The sequence below is a fragment of the Moschus berezovskii genome, chromosome 4, assembly GCF_049115385.1.
Source record: "Moschus berezovskii isolate FMDL1 chromosome 4, NW_MosBer_1.0, whole genome shotgun sequence".
Classification (NCBI taxonomy): Eukaryota; Metazoa; Chordata; class Mammalia; order Artiodactyla; family Moschidae; genus Moschus; species Moschus berezovskii.
In genome coordinates this window covers 21,157,932-21,184,449 of record NC_142463.1, presented here as the reverse complement: position 1 = coordinate 21,184,449, position 26,518 = coordinate 21,157,932, and the positions used below count along the sequence as shown (strand labels likewise).

Genomic DNA, 26,518 nt, shown 5'->3' with positions numbered 1-26,518 from the left:
AGTAAGTCAGAGACTCAGTGTTCAATTGGGCAACTGGGATTAGCTGGGTTCCTTGGCACGCCTAAGACAGTTATTAAGCAGGGAGAAGCACAAGAAGAAAATGGCAGAGAGGGTCATAAGGAAAACTATGCAGTAAATAAAACATTTATTCCCTAAAGTTAAAACAACTGTATCATCACAAAACAAAATCAAATACAACAGAACTATAAAAAATAAAATTCTGAACCCCCTTAATTTCAGTCTCCCCAAGTAACTGCTGTTAATAATGTCTTGAAATGTATCTTTTCAGGTTTTTAAGATAAATGTAACGTATCTGAGGACGTTTTGAAGGGTTCTGTTTGACATGCTGACCTGAGGTCTCATCGTGCCTCACAGTTATAACAGTGCCTCATTTGCTGATTGCTTTAGCTGTGGGCTAGGTGAGAATGGCTTTAGCCTGACCTGTGAGTTTTCCTGTTTTGCTGCTGTGTCACCCTCCTTTGGCTGAAGCTTGCCAGGGACATAGACTTCCCTTGCTTCCCATCCCCAATGAGCTGCCCTTGGTGGATTCTCCCCTTCTTTGATGGTACTGCTGTTCTTACGTTACCTGACTTTGACTAGGTAACATATATTGAAGTAACCCTTTGTGTCTGGTTCCATACAAGACAGTAGGGATGGAGAGAAATTAGGCCCCATGCCTTCCTTTGAGAAGGGTAGTGGTCTTTGACTCCTCCTCCATCTCCAGTCACTGGGCAGGATCAGGACCAGCTTTGCCTCCGTGGCTTCATTCCCTCTCCCCATAACACTCTTTACCTCTTTTTCTTCCTTTCTGTCCCCACCTCAGCTGCACCTTCCCTGCTTTCCTCCAGGTTGCCACAGCCTCACTCTGCCCTCCAGTCCCCCTCCAGCCTACAGTTTGTTTTACCATCACAGCCAGTTTGATGGCCCTAAAGCAGCAGTCCCCAACCTTTTTGGCACCAGTGACCGATTTCTTGGAAGACAATTTTTCCATGGACTGGGGATTGAGGGGTGGTTTAGCGATGATTCAGGTGCATTACATATCTGTTGTGCACTTTATTTCTAATCTGATGCTACCACTGATCTAACAGAAGACCTGGAGGTTGGGGACCCTGCGCTAAAGCACAGCTCCAGGGGTGGCCAATCCCTCCCCATTGCCTAGAACAGTGGTTCACAAATGTGCTCTGCAGACCCTGGGGAGCCTTGAAAACCTTTCAGGGTATCTACAAGGTCAAAGCTGTTTTCATAATCGTGCCAAGATGCTGTTTGTTGTTGCAGAGCAACAAGAGGCAAACTGCTGGTGCCTTAGCACAGATCCTGGCAGCAGCTGAACTGTACTCTCAGTCATTGTATTCTTCACCACTACAAACTTAGAGGTTTTTTTTTAAATGCCATGTTCACTTAAATCTGTCCTTGATGAAGCAGTAGAAATCATTAATTTTACTGAATCTCGAGTACACAACTTTTTACTATTCCATATGACACTGTGAAAATGTTCAAAGCACTCCTGCTGTATATCAAAGCACAGCACTTGTATTGAGGAAAAGCACTTGTGAGATTGTTTGTGAATTGCAAGCTGAACTAGCCACTCTTTTCATTTTTTCTTGAAAGAATAAATGACTAAAGGTTGGTGAGGCTGGAAAGTAGATGGGCACCAGATGTTGAAGGGCCTTGTGGGCTGTATTAATAAACTTGGGTGAGCTGACTCCGGCTTTTTATACTGTCCTGCTCACACAAATCCAGTCCTTTACTCCTGCTTGCTATTTCTTTTTTTTTTCAATTGAGGCATAATCAACGTATAACATTTTATTAGTTTCAGGTATACAACATAATGATTTGATATTTGTGAAACAATCGGCACAGTAAGTCTCATTAACATCTATCACTGTACACAGTTACAGAATTTTTGTGTGTGATGAGAATTTTAAAGGTGTACTCTTCAGTTCAGTTCAGTCGCTCAGTCGTGTCCGACTCTTTGCGACCCCATGAATCACAGCACGCCAGGCCTCCCTGTCCATCACCAACTCCCGGAGTTCACTCAAACTCATGTCCATCAAGTCGGTGATGCCATCCAGCCATCTCATTCTCTGTCATCCCCTTCTCCTCCCGCCCCCAATCCCTCCCAGCATCAGAGTCTTTTCCAGTGAGACAACTTGTCTCATGAGGTGGCCAAAGTATTGGAGCTTCAGTTTTAGCATCAGTCCTTCCAATGAACACCCTGGACTGATCTCCTTTAGGGTGGACTGGTTGGATCTCCTTGCAGTCCAAGGGACTCTCAAGAGTCTCCTCCAACACCGCAGTTCAAAAGCATCAATTATTCGGCGATCAGCCCTCTTCACAGTCCAACTCTCACATCCATACATGACCACTGAAAAAACCATAGCCTTGACTAGACGGACCTTGGTTGGCAAAGTAATGTCTCTGCTCTTTAATATGCTATCTAGGTTGGTCATAACTTTCCTTCCAAGAAGTAAGCGTCTTTTAATTTCCTGGCTGCAATCAGCATCCGCAGTGATTTTGGAGCCCCAAAAAATGAAGTCTGACACTGTTTCCCCATCTATTTCCCATGAAGTGATGGGGCCAGATGCCATGATCTTAGTTTTCTGAATGTTGAGCTTCAAGCCAACTTTTTCACTCTCCTCTTTCACTTTCATCAAGAGGCTTTTTAGTTCCCCTTCACTTTCTGCCATAAGGGTGGTGTCATCTGCATATCTGAGGTTATTGATATTTCTCCCAGCAATCTTGATTCCAGCCTGTGCTTCTTCCAGCTCAGCGTTCCTCATGATGTACTCTGCATATAAGTTAAATAAACAAGGTGACAATATACAGCCTTGATGTACTCCTTTTCCTATTTGGAACCAGTCTGTTGTTCCATGTCCAGTTCTAACTGTTGCTTCCTGACCTGCATGCAGGTTTCTCAAGAGGCAGGTCAGATGGTCTGGTATTCCCATCTCTTTTAGCAACTTTCAAATATACCATACAGCATTATTAAGTATAGTTGTCCTGTGTTGTCTGTTAGTCACTCAGTCGTGTCCAACTCTTTGTGACCCCCTGTGCTGTAGCCTACCAGGCTCCTCTGTCCATGGAATTCTCCAGGCAAGAATACTGGAATGGGATGCCATTTCCTTCTCCAGGGGATCTTCACAACCCAGGGATCGAACTCGGCTCTTCAGCATTGCAGGCAGACTCTTTACCACCTGAGCCACCAGGGAAGCCGTTATAATTGCCATGCTTCACATTCTGTCCCATGACTTATTTTATGACTAGAATTTTGTACCTTTTGACTCTTTGTACCCCCAATTTCACCCATCCTCTACTTGCTACCTCCAGCAATGAGCAATCTGTTCTCTTTTTTAAGATTTCACATATAAGTTACATTCACTGATCATATAGTATTTGTCTTTGTCTGTCTGACTTATTTCACTTAGCCTAATACCCTCAAGGACCATCCATACCATTGCAGATTGCAGGATGTCGTTCTTTTTTATGGCTGAATACTATTCCATTGTATGTATGTATCTCACGCTCTTTTATCTGCCTGTCCATCAGTGGATACTTAGATTGTTTCCATATCTTGGCTATTGTAAGTAATGCTGCTATGGACATGAGGGAGCAGGTATCTTTTCAGGTTAATGTTTTCATTTTCTTCAGAAAAATACCCAGGTATGGTCACATGGTAGTTTTGTTTTCCTGCTTACCATTTCTTAAGTACACATTCCCTTTATCCCCTCCACCTTTCCTGTTCTCATTCCTTTTACCAGGTGATGCAGTGACAACTCTGAAGGCTTCTCATGAGCCCGGAATCAGAACAGCAGAAGAAGATGGTCCTGAAATTAGGCCTTTTGCCCCTGGGAATCTTACCATCCCCTCCCTGTTTGAGGCCTGTTGTGAAACATCACCCCACTGGCACCTTAGTGGGCCTTACTGTAGTTGAGTGGTAGGCTGCCGTCTGCATAATGCTGCCCAGCCTCACTTCTCCCTGGACTCTGGGGCAAACCTGTGAAATACTGTAGACCCTTGGAATCACATTCACAGGCTGTCCTTTGATCAGGACAAGCTGATTTCACAAGGTGCTCCTTTCATCCATTATGTGTTAAATTTGACTTCCATTTGAGTGTGCCCTTTCGTTGATCTTGTCCCCTACATAGTAATGATACCACCAGAAACCAAATCAACCAACTAATCAGTCAGACAGAAGAATACAGTAGCCTTGTCCTGATATCAGAACTGCCATGGAATAATGTAGTTGGACTGGCTGGTAACTCATCCTGTAACAGGCCAAAACAAAATACAAAACTGCCTCAGAGCAAGGGAGAGGAAACTTCTGGGTAGTTAGATTTTAGATTAATAGTGATCATGTGGTAAGTCATGACCTTGTTTTATGTAAGCTGGAGCCGCCCAATGTTTTTGACCTCATAGTACACAGAAAAAGTGATGTTGTTCAGCTGGTGAGAGGATCAGTAGCTCACAGCACATCAGAGGGGAGGCTCCATGCTAAAGTTCCTAGATAAAAGCGTTCTTGTCTGGTACCTGGGTAACTCTGGCTGCCTGTCCCTTTCTGCCTTTCATGTTTAAATATACTGTAATAGTTAAAAGCTTGAATTCTGAGCCAGACTCTAGATTTAAATCCCAGCTCTGCCACTTACTAGCAGTATAATTGTGGCAGATTACTTAATCTGTACCCAGGTTCTTCATCTGTAAAATGTGTGTAATAATTATACTGCCTTGTAGAGCGCTAGCGATTGAGTAAGTCAGTTTGTGTAAACTGTGGTGTCTGTCAAATGTGTAGAACTTTGCCTGGCATGTGCTGAGCATCAAGTCAGTGTGGGGTGTCTACTACTGCTCCTGTTACTGCTCAGAGCAGTAAATGTTCCAGGCCAGCCTCCCCAGCTCCTCCTCCCTGCCTCATCCTCTGCCCAGGTTCCTTAGTCTCAGCCTCTTCCTTAAGAGTGTCCATCGCCCTTCCTTTCATTTCCTCAGTTTCCTTTCATTTTCTTAGTTCTCCATTTGTCTGGGGGCCCTTAGCCAGCTGATGACTGAGAAGACAGCTGAATTGATAATTATCTTCAGCAGCTTACCGTCACCACTATTCATTCTCTAGAAAGCTCCAGTGACTAAGGGAACTACTCTCACAGGTTGGAAAGTGAATTATAGACCTTAAAAAGAATTCTCGGGTAGTTGGGAGAGGAGCATAAACTAAGTTTGCCAAGCCGACTTAGCTAGCAAAGTCACGTTCTTGGGGAAGAATGATCATCTTTGGTATCACGTACCAGATGTTCATGCTGGTTCTCTCTAAGCTCTACCGAAAGGTGGAGAACAGATCTGGTGCCTTTGGGGGCAGTGTGGCTCCTAAGACTTCGTGGAGAAATGACACAGTTCTGTCAGAAGCTGGGCCTTGAGGTCAGCTTGTGGGCTGAGCAGTGGATAGGTGCTTGCATGTCAGGAATATCTGTGGCTCTTGTAGTCCTACCAGGTGAGACCCCTCAGCCCATTTTTGCTCTGTGAGTCCTCTGGGTCCTCTCCACATGCAGGAACCAGGTTGGTCGTTGGATTGTATCTTTAACACCTACTACACTTCCACTTCGGAGAAGGCAATGGCAAGCCACTCCAGTACTCTTGCCTAGAAAATCCCATGGATGGAGGAGCCTGGTAGGCTGCAGTCCATGTGGTCACTAAGAGTCAGGCACGACTGAGTGACTTCACTTTTCACTTTTACACATTGGAGAAGGAAATGGCAACCCACTCCAGTGTTCTTGCCTGGAGAATCCCATGGATGGGTGAGCCTAGTGGGCTGCCATCTATGGGGTCGCACAAAGTCCAACATGACTGAAGCGACTTAGCAGCAGCAGCAGCAGCAACACTTCCACTTGGACTATGAAGAAGGCTGATCGCCGAAGAACTGATGCTTTTGAACTGTGGTGCTGGAGAAGACTCTTGAGAGTCCCTTGTACTGCAAGGAGATCCAACCAGTCCATTCTAGAGGAGATCAATCCTGGGTGTTCATTGGAGGGACTGATACTAAAGCTGAAACTGCAATACTTGGGCCACCTCATGCGACGAGTTGACTCACTGGAAAAGACTCTGATGCTGGGAAAGGTTGGGGGCGGGAGGAGAAGGGGACGACAGAGAATGAGATGGCTGGATGGCATCACCGACTCTATGGACATGAGTTTGGGTGAACTCCGGGAGTTGGTGATGAACAGGGAGACCTGGCGTGCTGTGATTCATGGGGTCGCAGAGAGTCGGACACGACTGAGCGATTGAACTGAACTGAACACTTCCACTTGATAATGCGTTTTACAAAGAAAGGAGACTATGCATCCCTCCTCTTATTTTAGTGGAGAAAGCAAGATAAACTCATGCCGAGGCATAGAAACACATACACTGTTGATGGTGATGATACTGTGATGGTGAGACTGCATATGATCTGCATCTGCTCACCCCTTCAGCTAACTTATCACACTTCCCCACGTCCTCTACACTCCAGCCAGCCTGAACGACTTGCAGTGGCACTAGCCGGCCACGCACCTCTTTTGCAGGCCTTAGCACATGTACCTCCTCTCTCTCTCTCTCTCCCCAGCCCCCACCTGGCTGGTTCCTGCTCATCCTTCAGGTGTCAGCTTAGCTGTCCCTCCCTCTAGTGACAAAACTGAGTTAAATGCCTGTCTGTTGCTCCATAGCACCTGGTACTCCCCTCTTATAGTACTTATCCCACTGAATTGAAATGGTTTTAAATTCCTGTGGATTTAAATTCCATCAGGGTAGAGACTGTGTCTTCTCTTGTGTTCTCGGTGTCTAGCACTGGACAGCCAGTAGGTGCCCAATAAATATAGTATTTGTTGAATAAGTCAGCAGTGCTTTCACTTCTCGTTTTTCATTTGATCTTCACAAAATTCTTGTTGATATAGAGTCAGGGGCCTTACTCTGACCTTGTTTTGTATATGGAGAAACTGATCCTCAGAGAAGATAAGCAATTTACCAAGGCTCACACAGTGTGAAGAGCCAGGACTTAAAAGAGTGTATCTCAGACACAAGTGTTCAATGCATTGTTTTGGAGGTTTTTTTTTTTCACAAAGTTTTTCCTTTTAAAAAAATAGTATTTATAAAGATAAAAATTAAAATGGTATTTGTTTTTCATAATTATACAAATGATATATTCACGGTACCAGAATTCCTGAAATGTTTTTTCTCCACCTAATGTTGAATTTCAGTATAAAGAAATCTAGGTATCATTTGTAAAGCTGTACAGACTAAATTCAAATGTTCGTTAGAGAAATATTATTGTATATTTTGTTGAAAAATAAAAACTTGACTGAAATAGTAATAGCACTAAATAAAGTAGTAAACATCATTGATACCATTTGGAGAATACTGAAAAATATAAAGAAAATAAAAATCACCCCATCACACAGAGAAAATTGTTATAGACCAGACATAACCTGGACTTGAAAGGGCAGCATTGAGTTTAAATTCCATTTAAACAACTAACTAGATGTTTGGCATTCAGTAGATAATTTAGTTTCCCTCATGACTCAGATGATAAAGAATGCCCACAATGCAGGAGAAGATCCCTGGGTTCAAACCCTGGGTTGAGAAGATCCCTTGGAGAGGGGAATGGCAACCCACTCTAGTATTCTTGCCTGGAGAATCCCATGGACAGAGGAGCCTGGCAGGCTCATGGAGTCACAAGGAATCAGACACAACTGAGCAACTAACGCACACAGATAATTTAACCTCTGAGCCCCAGTTTCCTTACTTGAAATATGGTGAAGTACTTACCTTTGGCGATTATTGTGAGAATTGAGATAATATATGTAAAATACCTGTGCTTGGTGCCTAATCAACACTCTTTCAGATTGTAATAGTTTAACATTTTTATGTATTTCTGTCTAGTCTTTCTCCTCTGTGTATGTGCATACAGACTTATGCATACACATGTTTTTTGAAACACTTTTATATTATGTAAAACACTGGGTCCTTGCATTGCTGGAAAGGGCAGGTTTTATTTTTAAACCTAATCTGTAGATGAGGAAACTGATACTTTTAAGAGGCAGAGTAACTTGGTCTTGATGCTACATCTGGTAATATCTGAACTGAACTGTTACTAGGTCTCCCAAAGCCAGGCCCCAGTGTGCTTCCTCTCCAGCTCCACCTCCACTGGTACACGAGCAGTGGACCCCTAAGTCTTGCCCAAGAGGAAAGCAAGGGCTGGAGGCAGTGAAGTGCTAGCTGAGGGGGCTTTGTTGAGAGGGAGTGTTTCAGGGAACTCGGTGAACGAATTCTCTGTGCTGCCTCCAGGGCAAAGGTGTCCCTATATTTCTTTCAGTGTGTGCACTTGGTACTTCGAGGGCCTGGTGACAGGCCTGTGCTTAAGCCCAAGGATGTGTGTCTTCTCGTATCATTTTTATTTCAGTACACATTTTCTGATGCCTGGTATGTATCTGATCCTGCACCATGATTTACTTAGAAGACACAGGGGTGAGCAGGTGAAGACAGCCCTGGCCTGTAGGACGTTGGAGAGAGCTCAAGGCCAAATAGAACCAGTGCTCTGGTATTAGCTGCTAGCAGGGTGTTTGGAAGCAGTGGATGGAGGACCCTATTTGAGTTCTGTACAGTAGCACAGTACAGTACAGTAATCTATTTGCATAGATTTCCAAAGTATTTGTGAAAGCCTTAACTTATTATAAGAGAGGGAAGACTTTTGAGCTGGGATTTGATGGCTGAGAGGAGTTCTTTGGCCGAGGAAAGGAGGTGAGCCAAGGACCAGCTTGATTGTGGAGCCTCGCACCCTGAGGAAGCATCAAATGATTACACACATAATAAACTAAGGTCCCAAGAGAGTGTATGGACAGGCTCCAGGTAAAGAGCTTTCAGCCCTTTGGTAAGATGATGATACGTCTCCATCCCACTTCCTGCCCCACCCACCCCCCACTGTAAACAGGGAAGTTAAATATGTTTTTTCACTTCACTGCCTTCCTACATTTTTTCTTCTTAGTTTCAAAAACAACTCTCCTTCAACAAGTTCTGTTTCCAAGGAAAGTCTTAACCGTCTGTCCCTTCTGGCATACCCTCTTCCATTGGAATCCATGCAGAATAGACCAGGTACTCTATCTTTTTGTGTGCGAAGTCATGAAATCTTACATCGCATGTGTGGCAGTGCTCAGAGGTATGCTGCTTCCATGAGAGGGTCCCTCAGCCCTGCTGTGGTGAAAACCAAGTATAAATTACGACTAACGGGCTTTTCTAGCTAGAGTCATAAGTATGTCTGAGCGTCCCCTGTGAACCATAACGCCGCCAGCTCTCTTGCAGCACCTCTCCATTGCTGCCTTTGGGCTGTTTTGCTTGTCCTTCAGCCCTCCTTCAGAGCATGGACAGGGGAAGGAAAGAGAGAAGTGACTCCCAGATCTGCCCACTCTGCCCTTGGCGCACAGTGCTAGTGAGAAAACAGATGTGGGGTGGGGCGGGAGGGGGCTCGCCACTGGACTGCACACAAGGGCAGGGCAAGAGGGACTGTGCTCCCTCCTCAGTCTGCTGTCCCATTGGCCAGTGCCCCCTCCGTGGGGTCCTGAAGATAAGTGACCCTGTGTTTTATTTCTGTAGAATTTCTCGCTATGTTGGGCATCTCTTTTCCTTTTAGTTTCGCTTTGGGAGGGTGGATCTTGGGGTGCTAATATTTAAGTTCAATTCTTTGAATTCATAGCATGTTGCAGTCCCCAGATACATCTTGTGCTTGAAGCTGTCAGCTAGAGTAGTAGTTTGAGATCCTCTGTGGATTCCTTTTCTTCACATGTTTATCTGTACTCTAAAATGTAAGTGAAAGTCTGCTGTCATCAGATCCTAAAAATGGAAGGAAGAATGCACCTCCATTGAGCTGTCAGACACTTGGCTGCTTAACCAGGTTTTTCTGGATTGTGCTATTGAAACGTGCCCTTGTTCTGTGTGCTTTCTCCTAATGGCTGTCGCATACTTGCTTCTGAGAACAGTGTACAGTAACTATTCCTAGGCTCTAATCAGTCTTCCTGAGCAGACTTGCCATTTTTCTGATCGTGTTCAGCTGGGGTCCTCTGAGAAGAGAATGGGCCTTTCCCCTCAGTGGGCAAAGAGCCAGCTTCCATTTCAAAATCTCAGAAAAAATAAAGAAACCCAGCAACCCAAGCCTGTGTTTATTGAAGGTTGGTATACCCCATCAGCACTCGAGTGCCTCTATTTTAGAAGGATGTAAAGGTTTAATCACCCTGGTGGGGATTTAGACCCAGAGACTTCAGAGAAATCTTATTATTTCTAACTGCAGGCAAAGAGTATTAAGGCTCCACTCTGGATCGAGGGCATGACATGTTCTATAAGTAATTTATCTTTAACAGGGGAAGGCCCTTACTAGAGTGTCTTAGAAACAGGACTATGATTGGCCACTGGTCCATTATTCCTCTTTTTCTTTTTTCTCTGTCCCTACCCTTTTCTGTCCAACGTCTAAATGTCTGTCTCACAAATCCTCCATTTAAGGTGGGGAGCCAGGTGCCTTCCAGGGAGAGATAATAATGTTTTTATAAAATGACTGAATCCAGCAACTCGGCATAGACCTGTCAACGGCAGACTTCTGAATGGACCCTACCTGTATCCTCTGAAATAAGGAGCTGAGGAGGGAGAGTGCCCCGGGCCTCACAGGCCCTCAAGTCTATACTCTTGGACATGAAGGAATTTAGGGCCACCCTCAAACTGAACCCCTGCCCTGTTGTACCTTCACAGAAGCAGTCTCCACGGAGGGCCTTTTGAATCCTTTGCACATCCACAGGATGTTACTGAACTTGTCATTTCATTTGTATGGACTGCCCTCCCAAACCCATCTCCCTTTCTGCTTGGCTTCCTGGGTCCTACCTTTCTGGTGCTGAGGCTGAAAGATGTCACAGTTAGGATTCTGCTTATGGATTCATTGCTTAGTTTGGGGGCACATCTAAATCCATGTGCTATTGAGCTTGGTTACAGCAGACTTCTGCTATCTTCTTTTAATCTAGCCCACCTGTCTGAATTCCTTTCCACAGTTAATGATCTCCTATAATGGTTCGCCTTTAGTTTTGCCTCCTAGGTCAAAACAGATCAATAGTCCTCATAGATATTTAAAAGCCACAAGTGTAAAGCTCCTGGGTCTCCCCACTCCTCTTTCTTCTGGGTGAACTTATAGCTTGATCAGTCCAGTGATACTTCCCTTCCATCTCCTCTCTTCTCCCAGAGATGGGTAGCAGTGAACCCGTTCCCATTGCAGAAAGTGACAAGAGGAAGAAGAAGAAGCGGAAGGCCCGGACCACTGATTCCTTGCCAGGAAAGTTTGAAGGTTGGTCACTCTTTTTGTTCTCTTAGAGCTGGGTGGGTGACTCCCCAAGTATGCCAGCATCCTAGTAGCCCCGAGTATAGATCTTAGAGCTAGCTTCATGTTTCTCCATGTGATAGGCATGAAAGATAGGGGTGAGAGACATGAGCATAGAGAAAAAGCCATGTGAGGACACAGCAAGAAGGTGGCATCTGTAAGCCTCATAGACACCAAATCTGACAGCACCCTGAATCTTGGACTTATGGCCTCCAGAACTGTGCGAAAATACATTTCTATGGTTTAAGCCGCCCAGTCGGCGGTATCTAGATATGGCAGCTCTAGCTGACTAATACAATTTTAAGCTGAGAAAATTTAAAAAAAGGCAAAGATGAGACTGTTTATAGAAAGGGGGTGATGGAGAGAGAGCACCAGGATGGGAAGAGCTCCAAGATAATGCACAGGCCTCCTCTGAATGGTCTGAGCGCTTCATCAGGGAACAGAAAGGCAGCCTGTCACAGTCACATATGGAGCAAGATCGCCTGGTGTGTTTCAGCCCCTTTTCAGATGTGATCTTTTCCTCAGCTGGTCTTGGAGAAGCTGCTGAGAGGTAGAACAACCATGGCAGAGGAAGATGAAACATCAAAGGCCATGGCTGCAAATGAAACTTAAATCTTCTAGGCAGTTCCCTGGCCGTCCAGTGGTTGGGACTCCGCGCTTTCACTACTATGGCCTGGGTTCCGTCCCTAGTTGGAGAACTAAGATCCTGCAAACCATGTGGCATGGCCAGACCAAAAAAAGAAAGAAAGAAACTTAAACCTTCTATCAGCAGAGAATTCAGCTCCTAGAGATTGCAGCTATTTGTGCTGGATGACTCTGACTGCATTTGAAGAGTGCATGTTGTGTTCAGGGGACATGATCAGGTCATCAAACATTTTGACTCTGTGTGTGAAGCACCAGGCTCAGAACTGGTCCTGTTATCACTGGGCACTGGATGGAATGAAGTGACTCATTGGACACACCTGCAAGTCTCAGTCGCTATTCCTAGGAGTAACCAAGGAATGATGGAGTGACCCCCAGCATCTACTTTTGTTTTTTTGTTGTGAGACTTGAAATAGCTTCCCTGTATGGTCCCTCTTTCCAGGACTGCAGACATACTAGTGAACTGATTGTTTTGTAGAGTGGTCCTAAAACAAACCCTTTATAAGTCAGGAATATTGGACTTCCAGCCACCAACCTGTCCTGACATGTACAGGGGCTACTATCCAAGTATCCACTGTGAGAGAAGCATGTCATTTAAAACACAAACAGCTGTTAAGACCAAACAGTGATGGAACCAAGAAGGTGCTTAGTATAAGGTTTTGTCTGTTTGTGTTTAACAGTAGATGTGTGTGTATGGCAGAGGGGATGAGGGTGGGGAATGAACAAAAGTCCCAAGGGTTTTAGAATAGTTTCCAAATCAGCAGGTCTTTCTCTTTCAATGAACAAGAGAGTACTTCCTGTTATTCACAGATGACTTGGGCAATTATGGAGTTTCTCATAACTAAGTGATAAAATCTGATTTCATGGTTAACCGTATTCTGCAGGTTTTAATGCTAGGCTCCCTTTAGAGGAAAAAGCTGAAGAACAGTAGCCAAGGGAGGAAGAGGTCAGCTCAGCAGAGGCCTTGATGGAGCTGTGGCTTCCTTTAGAAGGGGTTCAGAGAACTTGTGCTGTTTGTGAGCCTGGGAGATCACCTAAATATACTTTCAACCCAGGGCTATTGCTGTGTTAGAATCGCTCTGACTCAGCACTCTAAAAACCTCGAGACATCCGTTTGCATCTTACTTCTCTCTCCTGTTTCCTGTGGGCAACTGCTGGAAACTTCTCAGAAATCTCCAGTGACTTCCACTATGTGTGGTATAAGATAAAACGGTGCTTTATTCCCCTTTGTATCACCAGTTCCTAGCACTGGTCACGTGGGAGGTGCTCAACAAATGAGTGAGTGAATGAATGATGTCCATTCAGATCACACCCCTTCTGTGAGGATCCCCCAGATCCACTGAGCAGATTTAACGTTTCCCTTCCCCTGCTCTTTTTTTTTCTTAATGTGTTTTTTCCCTCTCTGGTTTATTCTGGTTTTTTCTGGGGTCACTTGTGTACATACCTGGCTGTCTTCCCTAGCAGATTGTGACTCTCAAAGGCCAGGGACTATATTTTATTCCTCACTTTGTCCCTATTGTGAGTCTGACACGTTGTCTGGCACACAGTAGGTGCTTGGGAAGCATGTGCTGAATTGAACCCCCTTCACTGACCTCATCTCTAAAATGAGGAACAAGATCCTGCGATGAGACCTGCTTGTCGTAAAGCTGAGTCCCAAGGCAGCCGGGAGCACTAGTGGCCTTTCTCATCAATGAGCACTGCGGGGCCCTTGAGCACCTGCGCTGTCAGACTGGGGAAACCAAGTGACTCAGATCTTCTTTCCTTCTCTGCAAAGGGGTGACTCATCTTGGTATGCTTCTCCTCCATTTCACCTCTAGATGTGTACAAGCTGACCTCTGAACTGCTGGGAGAGGGAGCCAATGCCAAAGTTCAAGTTGCCGTGAGCCTGCAGGATGGCAACGAGTATGCTGTCAAAGTGAGTGTCTCATCTAGCTACCAGGCTTTACTTTGCAGATAGTGAGTCCCAGCTTGTCCTAAACCAGATACATTTTACATTTCACAGCATAGTGGCTTAATAAGAATGGGAGCTCCAAAGCTATATTCGCTGGATTCAGCGATTTCTCTACTTACTTGCTGTGTAACGTTGGACAAGTTACTTAACCTTTCTGTCCTTCAGTTTCTTCATCTGTATAACGAGTGTAATGATCAAACCTATATGGTATTGTTGTGAGGTTTAAATAAGTTAATATGTGTAAAGTGCTTAGGGCAGTGCCTCTGGTGAATGAAGTCAGCTTCAGAAAACAGATTTGGAATTAGAAGGCCTATCTGAATCTCTTTTTTGACAAACTACTACTGTTTGACTTGGGACAAGTCACTGAACCTCTTTGAGTGTCAGTTCTCACATTTCTAGAAGGAAGATAATAATACCTACCCTTCCAATCTCATGCAGTGGTTATGAAGATGAAAACAAAAATGACCTGGTAGAGGTAGAAACATTTCACAGTTTATAAGCTGCTGTCCAGGTGATGTACAGCAGTGTGTTGACAAGGGCTAAGTGCTCAGCTTTGGGGCAGGAGAAGTATTTTCTAGCTACATGACCTCTTAGTGGCTCACCTTGCCCCTCTGCTCTTCTGTGTGCTGACACTACATGAAAGAAGGGTTGGATCTAAAGCAGTGGTTCTCAAAGTGTGGTCCCTGCATTATCAGCATCAGCACAACTTGATGATCTTGGAACTTGTTAGAGATACAAATTATCTGACTCTGTCCTAGACCTGCTGAATCAGAAACTCAGGGCAGGCCCCAGCAACATTAATTTGAACCATCCAGGGGATTCTGGTACCCAGCAAAGTTTTCAAGACATCTACCTGAGCCAGCAGGTCTCATCGCTGCTTCAAATGGGTAAACCCAATCAAACTGGCTTCTGAAAGATATCTTTCTTCTTTTAACCGAATGGTCATAGTCCCAGATGGATTTTTAAAGGAGAACACTTGCTAAGCTGCAGCCCTTTTTGCTGGAGTGTTGCTTCATGTGGTTGCAAAAGCATTATCTTGATTCCTTGTTCTAAACAGATCAGTATAAATTTCAAGTAATTTAAAAAATATGCCTAAGTGGGTAAATGTAAATGGATTGTCAAATATTTAATACATTTGTGGATGACAGAACTACTACTTCAAGGCTGCCCTTCCTCCACGCTCCCTGGCATCTTTGGGCAAATACCAGACCTGGGCGTGGCAGTGCTTCAGTTTCAGCAATGCTGCCCATGTCTCATGTCTCTCCTGTTCTTTGAAAGTGCCCCAGATGTGGGCTACTTCTCCACCCTGGCTCAACTATACTTGATTTTATTAGGGCTTTGCACAACAGCCATCCAACTGATGAATCCTAGGGTCTTACTCTTGGAATGGAATTTCAAGATAATCTGGTCCTGAACCTGCCTTGTAACTCCTCATAGTTTTCCATGTTTTGCACACCCCTACGATCTCTGGTAGCAAGAGCTCTTTACCTCCTCAGAGAAAATCATGCCATCCAACTATGCTGGATAGTTGCCTGCTGGGAATTTCGTCCTAACTTTGATCTGCTTGATGAACGAACAAGCTGAATAGCTTCTGTGCCCCAGAACCATGCCTCTCTGATAGATCAGAACTGGAGTCCAGTGGTCTACTAACTAACTTGGACTTATTTAGAAAATTACACTTGGTTGTAAATGTGTGTGCTGCTACATATTGGAGACATTTGAAGTGTCTTTGGTGACAGTCTTGGGATGAAGGACCCAGTTGTCTGCCCACCCCACACATGGGACTGTCAGACAGTGCCAGCTCTGCGGAAGACTTGCTCACAGGCTCTACCTGCAGTGGTTAGGGGCTCTGGATGAGTCTGTAGAGATGTGCAGAGTAAGCCAGTCCCCACATAACCCCCCTGCTCATCTGTTGGCTGGCCCATTCCTTCAGTCAGTACTTGCCAAGCATCTCCAGGTATAAGTGGGGAGAGGGAGCAGCTGACAACATCATTGGAGAGACAGAGCCTCCAGGGTCTCTGAGCAAAGTTGTGTAGGATGTAAGCGGGTGTTGGACAGCAAGGGCTTTAGAAGCAGTTCTGGGCTTAAATGTCTGCCCTGCCACTTTAGCAGAGCTATGGACAAAATGCTTTACCTCTGCCTGTTCTTTCGGGATTGTGTTGTAAGGATTAACTGAGATTGTGTACCTAAATGACTTCATACAGTGCCTGACAAAGGGTAAGTTCTCAGAAGAATTGCAGAAGTGGCATCTGAGCTGGGTCTTGGAGCTTTATTTCCTCTTCACTGTATCCCTTATCCCCTTGCTGTTTCTCCAGCACTAGAAGATCCTTCAGTAGAGCTTGTAAGTTTTTAGCCTTAAGGCAGAGAAAGATGCCTTCAGAGTAGGAGCTTGGGAGAGCTGGTTCTTTATCTTGCTGATTGCCTCAGTCTCCCCTGGGCTGCTGGGGTAGCACCCTCACAGTCTTTGATGGTGATGTACTTGGCCAGAGTCAAACAGGTGGGCTAGAAGTTCCTGGGGCCAGTCTGTTGCTTTGCTGACAGAACCACAGTGCCTGCGTCACCATGGCCTACTCCAGACTTGTGCTTGACGCTGGATTTGAGCTGAATTTGGCCTTGCACTCTTCCAGAGGGCACCTGTTGAGAGTGTTTTGACCAGGTGGGTGTATATGACAGGTTTTATTTTTCACACAGATCATTGAAAAACACGCAGGACACAGTCGGAGTAGGGTATTTCGGGAGGTGGAGACGCTCTATCAGTGTCAAGGAAACAAGTGAGTATAGTGTTGGGTGACATGCTGCTTCTCTAGGGGGGATGGCTGGCTGCAGAAAAGGAAGTTATTTCTATCTCCCAACCCCAGCAGTTAGCTCTTTCTCCTTCCCCCACAACTGTATATAACTCCTTCCATCTTACAATTTTTAAAAGAGAGAGAGAGAGACAGAGAGAAGCAGCAGCAGCAAAGAAGCTGTCTTCTGTGTAGACTGAAATACTGTACATACCAGGAATTTAGGCAAGTTAGAAGAGTGAGCAATCTGAATCAGCGGCTGCTTGGAAAAAAATAGGTTTTATTTCTTGCAAGCACCTGTAGAAAGCAGGTTGAGTGTTGCCTAGTAGAAATCTACAGGGACCTGCTTTAGTAAATAGATGAGGATGGTGATAGCTATGGAGACTACTTATGCTGTTTTCTGTTTCTGGCATATTTACATATGTGCAGCTACTACTGGGGCTTCCCTCATAGCTCAGTTGGTAAAGAATCCACCTACAATGCAGGAGACCCTGGTTCAATACCTGGGTCGGGAAGATCCGCTGGAGAAGGGATAGGCTACCCACTCCAGTATTCTTGGGCTTTCCTTGTGGCTCAGCTGGTAAAGAATTCACCTGCAATGCAGGAGACCTGGGTTCAATCCCTGGGTTGGGAAGATCCCCTGGAGAAGGGAAAGGTTACCCCCTCCAGTATTCTGGCCTAAAGAATTCCATGGACTATATAGTCCATGGGGTTGCAAAGAGTTGGACACGACTGAGCAACTTTGACTTTCAGCTACTACTAAGGGTCCTGAAACCTTGTTTAACACTCTTTGCTTGATAACTGGGCCAAGGTGGTCTCTAGCCCCGTCTTATTCTGCTCACCACCAGCTCCGAATGAGTGGCTCTCCCACTGTGGCTTTAAATCAGGGTCACCTCTAAGACTCTGCTTCCTGCTTTCTCCTGTCATGGCAGGGTCAGCAGGGAGCCGGTGGCCAGTATTGATGGCTTTGTCATTAAGCTTGGAAGAAGGGGGCTGCTGTTGATTTAACTCCAGGCACTGCCTCTACAATCTTCTTTCAAATTAGGCCATTTTGGCCGTCTTATTTGGACGCCTTTTTGCTAATAAAAGCCCGATGTCTGTCCCAAAGTGGTCAGCATTTTTTTATGAGAGACAGATTTTTATTTTCAGCCCTGCAGCTTCTGAGTTCAGCATTACAGACTCTACTTGGTTTATTTCATTCTTTAAAAGAAAAAAAGCCCCCAACACCTCTGATATCCAGGCTGGTGTCTTCCCTACTGAGTTACAAGACGACCTTGTTGGCAGAGCGCAGTAATGCTCAGGCAGACAGAGAGTGCTCACCGGGGAAGGCCACAAGTGCTATGGTGGCGGGGAACGCGGCCGTTTCATTAAGTAGCGCTTAGCAGTTAGGGTCTAGCGGTGCCCACGTTAGGCCCCAAGTCTATTTGACAGATGTTTCCATTTTCTCCAGGCAATGTAAATACTGCCCCATGATTTATGGGCAAGAGGGAGGGCAAGTAATTATTTGCTGCTTGCCTCCAGGACACACACCTACTATTCAGTGTTATTAGCCGCAATTGCTTCCAGTCGGCTGCAGATTTTATTCAGTTTAATGTGACCGGGACTTTTTTTATAACTCTACCTAGTGGGTTTTAGGGTTGGGGTTTGACAGCACAGACTTGGTGAAAACACCAGAGACTAAACATTATGGAAAGATAAGGTGACCTGAATCTTGCTAACACCGTTGGCTACTTCTTAAACCTGGGTCTTTAATAAGCATTCTGATTTCAAGTTGATTTCTGCCCATTACAGAGCATCTGTTTTTTTGTCTATTTATAAGTGAGCTTCAATATATAACACCATTTTCCCTTTTTTCTTTTCCTCCTGTTTTTCCCTATTTAAGGCACATTTTGGAGCTGATTGAGTTCTTTGAAGACGACACAAGGTTTTACTTGGTCTTTGAGAAATTGCAAGGAGGTACTTACTGTTGAGTGTGTGTTCGGACTTCTGATTAAGACCCAGGGTAGTGATCATCCATCATGAATCCCAGAGACTTCTAAAATGAGTCAAGCTAATAAAAAGGATGGAGGACTTAAAACTGCCCTTGATTTGGGAGAAGGGAGGCCGGAGGGAAGGATGATAATTAGCATTTTGCAGGACTTAGAATGTCATTGGTATGTGCATTCTATAAATGCCTTCTGATTATAACAGGGCTCATATATAGATATATTTCATCATCAATTTATCAATCCATTGTTTTGACATATTCACTCTTTAATGGAATTAATTATGGGGCAGAAGCTCTTCCATACACTGCGAAGTCTGAAAAGACTCCTCAGAGGAGAGGAGGGATGCATTGTTTAGGACACAGACCAGGATAGAAAGGAGGCCTGAGAAGTGCCATCCTGCAGACAGAAAGGTGCCATTCTTGCCCACCACTGCTCCTGCCATCACCCACACACGTGATCGCTGGGACATATATTTAAGTTGCTTTTCTGACATAGAGAGGCCCCTTCCCTCCCTGTCACTCACCCATCCCTAGGTCACATTTGCAAGGTAAAGGTTAAGGAGGATGTCTGGAGCTGAGTGGAGGTCTACACGGGGAGGGGCTAGGTGGTTAAAGGGAGCTCCATCTCTTACTAGCTATGTGACCTTGAGCAAGTCATCTATCCTTTCCAAATGGTTCTCTCTGTAATCTGTAAATAGAGGAAATGACAACTCCTACCTCCTTGCAACGCTGTCAAGATTAAATGAGATAATTCATGTGAAATGCTTAGTTCAGTGCCCAGTGGGCACTAAAGGTTTAATAAATGTCAGCTGTTAATATTATTAAACCAATTGGGTATACTGGGGGCTATTGTAGACATGTACTCTTCATCTTCCCTTCTAACAAATTTGGAAACAAGACTTGAGCAAGCCCAAGACTTAACCTAGAGCCAGTTTTCTCAGAATGTTCCACAGTGTATTGGGATCCTTTGATTGTTTACTCTGGCAAGTGAAAGATCTTTCATCCTCTTCCCATGCAAAAGCCAGAGACAATAAGTAAACATGTGCCATTTGTAAGACTCAGAGACGGCACCTTCAGGCTAGAAATTCTGGCTTCCAGTGGTGAACACAGACCACATGGAACCAAGCCATATGCTCATACCTGTGTGTGCCCAGCTTTACCCAGCGACGCTGGCACTGTGAATCACTGTTCTGAGATGCTTGATGCAGCCGGGTTCATCTGTAGCCATATCACTCAGAGCACAGCTCTACTGAGGCCAGACTCAGTGGGTAAAAAAGAGTGTTTGGTTGGCTCAGGAAATCCTATCCCCCAAGCAGTCAAACCACAAGTCCTGCTGAGGAGAGGTCTGCACAGGCTCGAGGGCCAGACTTCCTAGGCTCGAGTCCTGATGACGCCACCATTTACTGATACGTGATCTGGAACAAGTTGCTTAACCTTTCTTGGCTTCAGGTTAGTGAGGATTTTTCTGTTTTGTACATTATGTCCAGTTGCAGTGAGGATAAGATAATCTGTTTTAAAAATATCACATAGCGCTTGCTACAGAGCAACTACTCAATAAATATTAGCCATTGCCAACAAAATAACAGCAACAATAATAGTAAATGGGAAATTTCAGGAGAGAAAGCAGTTTTTTCCCTTTTTCTAGACCTTTACACAACCAGTAGAGGTGTGGCATTTCCACTTGAAGGCCTGTGCTCTTGTTTGAACAAGATGCGAGGGAGGAAAAGTTCCTCTAGAGAGGCCCCCTGCCCCAGGTGGAGTCACTTTTAGTTCTTTTCGATTTCAGAAGCCAGATCTGCCGCACATCTGCCCTTCTGCACTCATCATAGACAGGTGCAGAAGATAGCTGTCCAGTTCTGTTCAGTCCAGTTTTGTGCTGGTACCTGGTCTGTGCCAGATACCACTCTGGTGCTGGACATTCAGTGATGAGTAAGCCTGTGTCCCCACCTGAAACTTTTGAAATCTTGGCCTCTGAGAAGTTACTACTCTTACTAGACCCGGAAAAGACAGTCCTCTCTGCCCCCTCTGCTCTTCAGGCTCCATCCTGGCCCACATCCAGAAGCAGAAGCACTTCAATGAGCGAGAAGCCAGCCGAGTGGTGCGGGATGTCGCCGCCGCCCTTGACTTCCTGCACACCAAGGGTGAGCCGGGCCTTGGCCTTAGTGGGTGGGTTGGACTGGTCGCCTCTGAGGGCCAAGGGAGAGCGGCAGGCCAGGTAGAAGGCGGGAAGCTGGTGCAGCTAGCAGGCATACCCAGGACGGTGCGGGGGCAGGCCAGGGTGGCTCCTACACTTCTGATGAGGATGGCAGGTGGTTGTGGAGCTATTAAGCAGGCTCGGGATACAGGAGAAAGAGCAAGGAGGGGAAAAAATAGATTTCATGCTGAACAAGGGATGTCTCTGTGTATGTGTGAATGATCTTTTCCTTTACTAATGAAGAATACAAAAATGCATAATACAACCTAGATTCTAGGATGAATATTTGGGTATTATTCAGTCTACTGTTTTAAAATATATCACCTATATCTATTTCTCTTTTCAAAATTGGCATGGTAGTATATGTGTAGTTTTATATCTTGTTCACAATAAATGGGAAATGCATTTTTCTGTTAACATGGTAAGTTGGAGGTATCTGTTGAACATTGATTGTGATGGTAAATAGCAGGCTGCTGTTGTTTGAATCACACTTCAGTGGCTGGTTCCTTATCTAGAACTTTTGTAGTCAATTAAATATTTTTGCACATTATATGTTTTCACATTTCTGGAAATATGTTTACTATCACATACATTTTAAAATTTGCCTAACAGCAGTACCATGGAAAAAATGAATTCTGGCTTCACCTTTTTTTTTTTTTACCAGCTATGTTCTTTCCCAGTAACAGTGGCTCCCTCCTAGAGCTGTGGTGAGAATTAAGAGCGATCATAATGACGTCATCAACAGTAGCTAACACTTACGTAGCACTTGTTATGTGCCAGGCACTGTCCTCGGTCTTCTGATCAGTTCGCTTACATAATTGTATGTCTTGTGTGTGTGTGTTGTACACATGCATTAGTGGAGCACAGTGCCTGGCACATAGTAGTTCTTCAAAAATATTTCCTCTACCCTCCACCCCCACCAGGCAGGCAGCATTTTTACTCCTTATACTAACTCCCTTAAAGGAAAGTATCCTGCCTCTGGGGGTGGGGGTGGAGCACATACTTTGAGGCTTAGTTCTGCTCCTTTCACTTCTGTGACATTGGCCAGCCTCATTGGTCAGGAGTGCTTAGGTCCACTTGCAGACGTGATGCTCCTGCATCCTGCTTTGTGCCAGTGATACAGGGCGCTGGTGAGGCATGTGCAGGAGGGGAGGCTCACTGATCCACCTCCCTTCCTCTGGGGCCTGAGGAAACTGCTCCATGCCCACGCTAGGGGCCTGACTTGCACATGGGATGAAAATTCCTAGATGGGGGCGTCTGTACTTTGTACAGCATGATAAATAGCAGTAGTTCTGTTTCTGAAAGCTGGGATGCATGTACGTAACACCTGCCTGACAGAGATTTACAACTGCTCCCCAAGCAGCCTCAGTAGATTGCAAAACTGGGTCACGCTTTTTACAAGATCCATACCTTGGAGGGGGGTAAAGGTGGTTTTATTTCTTATTTATTTATTTATTTATTTTCACCAGAATACACTACAGGGACCAGAGGCTGGTGGTGTCTCAGGAGTTCTGAAGTGAGCTGGTTAACATTTAGATGGCCAGCTGCCCACGTGACTAGAAGTTGGAGGGGATGAAAAACGATTTGCAGCTGAACTTGGCTGTTTTCTAAATAACTTCACACCTGAAAGATGAATTGGGCTAGAATGGGTCAGCCTGAAACAAGTTCCATACTTTTAAATACTGGACACAGTGCAGCTCAACCTCTGGGAAATGAACTGAAGCAGCTCGATGGCTCATGTGCTCACCGAGGCAGGCCCATTATTATGGCCTGACTTTTAGTTCTCAGGCCGGGGGATGACGGGGCCACAGGCATCTATTTGAAGAGTAAGGCTCCATGTGTGGCTTGTGATCCTTCTGTGGGAGCACTTGCTGTAATGGAAAATATCTTTCACTTTTAGTGCAGCAAGCTGCAGCCTGGCTCAATTTGTGCAGCCTGGACTGAGTTGCTCTGGGTTCTCATTCAATTAGGTGACTGATGAAGTTACTTAGCCTGCTGGAGCTCAGGTTCTTCCTCCCTAGTGAAGAGCGTCCGGTGGGCTGGGCCTGTGCCTCCTGCTGGTGAGCCAGAGGGCTGCTGGCGAAGTTGATCAGCAAGGGAGGTATAGTGAAGCAGAGTCTGCTGTTCTCCATTATTCCATGAATCCTCTGCTGCTTCCCAGTACTTCCAAGCAGTAGCTGTTGGACTTTTACTCTATTTTACAGCCCTTCTGTCTCTGCACCATACACTCTGCAGGAGGAAAAAGGAATGGGAGCTTTCTGTGTCCACCACTAGAACACCATGGCCATGAGTCTTTGTCAGTGTCTTTGGTAGGAATATGGTTTACCCCCAGAGGCCTTGTTGGCCAAGTCAGCAGCTTTTAATGCCTCATGGTGTAAGCTGCTACCTGCAGTCTCCTTCAAGGAGGTCTAACCAAAATGCAGGGATTGTTGTTGTTTAGTCCCTGAGTCGCGACCTACTCCTTTTTGACCCCATGGATTAGCCTGCCAGGCTCCTCTGTCCATGGTCTTATTCAGGCAGGAATACTGGAGTGGGTGTTTCCTTCTCCAGGGGGAATCTTCCCAATCCAGGGATTGAACCCACGTCTGCTGCATTGGCAGGCGGATTCTTTCCACTGAGCCACCAGGGAAGCCCAAAATACAGGGGAGGTTCTTAAGAACAGCACCCTTGGGCCAAAGCAGTCCTTGCTGACCTTCTCATAGGACTGTCTTATACACGCAGAGCAAATGAGAAGGGAGTCAGACAAACTTGGGGAGATTTGTTAACTAACTCTCAATCCTCTGAATATTCAGGGAGTCCTCCTGAAGGCATCTTTTTTTTTTTTTCTTAAGTTGGCCACACAAGAAGAAATGAGGTAAAGCGGTTCCAGCCCCCTGAGATGCTCTTAAACAAGACACTAATTATTTCTTCACTGCTGTTCCAAGCAGGGCTATTTGGAGGGCTCTTTGCTCTGGTTCGTATTAGGCTGCTTACTCTGGGTTGGCAGTGCAGTGCCGAGAGGTGGGCTGGCTGGGATTCATTTAGCCCTTCTTATCCCTGCCAGACTTCTAAAGCTTCTGCTTCAGAAGAACTTGCAGAATAAACTGGGCTTTCTGTTTGTGTCTCTGGTTACTTCTGCCTCCTGTAGCTCGTTGATTTTTTAATGTACCATAATTGGGAATTAATCTGTGAACAACAGCATCTGGAAAAAATTAATTGTGTGTGGAATGTTTGATAATTGTGTGTATATGTTAACCATTTCTTTGTTCTTTGTCATTTCAGGCATTGCTCATCGTGATCTGAAGCCAGAAAATATACTGTGTGAATCTCCAGAAAAGGTACTTGGGGCCTGATTTGGGGTGTCACAGTTGACACAGACACAGGGAAGCCATCCTGTGTAAATCATCAGCAGCTCTCTCAGCCTCAGTTGAACTGACTGTTACAGACACGTGTGAGTGTTATCCTAAAATGCAGTGTTTCTACGTCCCAGGCAGGGCTAGTCCTGGGCCCTTCTGAGTTCTTTATGAGCAGATTGTCGTAAACCTAAGAATTTGTAAAATATACGAGACCTGCACACAGTGGTTGTTTTCTAGTCCGGTGCACCTACTTTTACAGCAGTAGATGTGAGTCAAACAACAATTCAATCTTACATCAAGCAAATCTCTGCTTGTGAATGATGTTTATGTTACAGTATGTATGCTTGCTATTGTCTACAACTTTAAGCTATATTAGGAAGCAAGTTCTTAAAAAGGGTTTCTGCTTCCATTTTTATTTCCAAAGTTACCCATTAAAAAGAAGACATTTATACTTGTTGTTGCCCAAATGCAACCTATTTTTTTTAAGCTGTTGGATTTATTTGCCTGTTTTTGGCTGTGCTGGGTCTTTGTTGTAGCTCACGAGCTTGGTAGTTGCTGTGCACAGGCTTAGTTGCCCCACTTAGTTGGACCAGGGGTTGAACCCATGTTCATTTGCAGGCAGATTCTTAACCACTGGACCACCAAGGAAGTCCCCAAATGCAACCTATTTTAATCTTTATCTTAATCTGTTAGTAAGTAGAAGTGTTTGCATTTCCATAAGCATATGTGAATTTGACAGATTCTTTGCTTGTTAGGAGAGTTTCAGTTCAGTTCAGTCGCTCAGTCGTGTCCAACTCTTTGCGATCCCATGAATCACAGCATGCCAGGCCTCCCTGTCCATCACCAACTCCCAGAGTTCACGCAAACTCACCTCCATGGAGTAGGTGATGCCATTCAGCCATCTCATTCTCTGTCGTCCCCTTCTCCTCCTGCCCCCAATCCCTCCCATCTCTTCACATGAGGTGGCCAAAGTATTGGAGCTTCAGCTTTAGCATCAGTCCTCTCAATGAACATCCAGGACTGATCTCCTTTAGAATGGACTGGTTGGATCTCCTTTAGGCATAGGTTATTTTGATGGCCCACATTCCTAGATCTGTGTGTATACATGTACATATGCATGATACCCGTGTCTTGGTATGGATTTGGAGAGAGTTCATAAATAAGGAGGGGCTGTGAGGGAACATGTGAATCAGCCTGCTACTACAACCCTTTTGTGGGAGGTAGGAATATATTCACTCAAATAAGAGCTTGTGGCTTCCTATCCATGGCTCTGGCATAAAACTATAATTTATCATGATTATCATTATGGTTAATATTAATAATTATGTTTAACATTTTTTGAGCACTTACATTATGCCAGGCACTTATACTTATTTTATCTAGCTTTTTTAAAATCTCATGAGGTATTTACTATTATTTTCATCCAAACTATTATGTGGATGAGAAAACTAAAGTTTAGATAGAGTAAGAAATTGCCCAAAGTCACTCAGTTGATAAGTAGCAGAGATTAAAACTTGGAGAAGGGAATGGCAGCCCACTCCAGTATTCTTGCCTGGAAAATTCAATGAACAGAGAAGCCTAGTGGGCTACAGTCCGTGGGGTCACAAAGAGTCAGACACGACTAAGCAACTAACACTTTCAGAGATTAAAACTAAGGTAGTCTGACCCCGGACTCCACTGGTGCTCTGAACCACTCTGTCATAGCACCTCTGATTTACAGTGTACTTTCATGTTCTTTGTTTCATTTGATCTTGTTGCCCCTTTTTATGGCTGAAAAATGAAAATTTAAAGAGACTGTCAAATGACATCATCAAGAAAGTGAAAAAGCAACCCACAAATGGGAGAAAATATTGCAAATCACATATCTGATAATTTAATATTAATATCCAAAATATGTAAAGAACTTCTAAAACTCAACATCAAAAAGACAATGTAATTAAAACATGAGCAAAGAACTTGAAAAGACATTTCTCCAAAGAAGGTATACAAATGGCCAGTAAGAAAAGATGTTCAGCATCCTTAGTCATCAGGGAAATGCAAATCAAAACGACAGTGAGATACCACCTCACATCTGCTAGGATGGTTATAATACAGAAAACAGAAAATCAAAAGTGTTGATGAGATGCCACCTAAAAGGTGAACAAAACCGCTTAGGCTGCCTCTCCTGCCTGAGTCCTGGACACACCCCTACCTTCACCCCATTAAGCAACAAGCTCACCATGCCCTCAGGGGCGAGTAAACAAGGGAATTTGTTGTTCGTTTTTGCTCCC

General features: G+C 44.8%; 1 protein-coding gene across 4 annotated transcripts in view; it reads left to right on the top strand.

Annotated features, from left to right (window-relative positions):
- Positions 1–26,518, top strand: part of MKNK1 (MAPK interacting serine/threonine kinase 1) — a 44,906-nt gene that overhangs the window by 10,129 nt on the left and 8,259 nt on the right. For 2 of the 4 annotated variants that reach the window (XM_055401726.2, XM_088835273.1), the window contains exons 3-9: positions 8,993–9,099; positions 11,222–11,323; positions 13,816–13,913; positions 16,641–16,720; positions 18,615–18,688; positions 20,756–20,860; positions 24,175–24,230. In XM_055401726.2, the coding sequence (XP_055257701.2) occupies positions 9,084–9,099; positions 11,222–11,323; positions 13,816–13,913; positions 16,641–16,720; positions 18,615–18,688; positions 20,756–20,860; positions 24,175–24,230 (531 nt within the window). In that variant the 5' untranslated portion in view covers positions 8,993–9,083. The remainder of the gene's footprint in view (positions 1–8,992; positions 9,100–11,221; positions 11,324–13,815; positions 13,914–16,640; positions 16,721–18,614; positions 18,689–20,755; positions 20,861–24,174; positions 24,231–26,518) is intronic. The other 2 variants (XM_055401728.2, XM_055401729.2) reach the window with 2 other exon arrangements.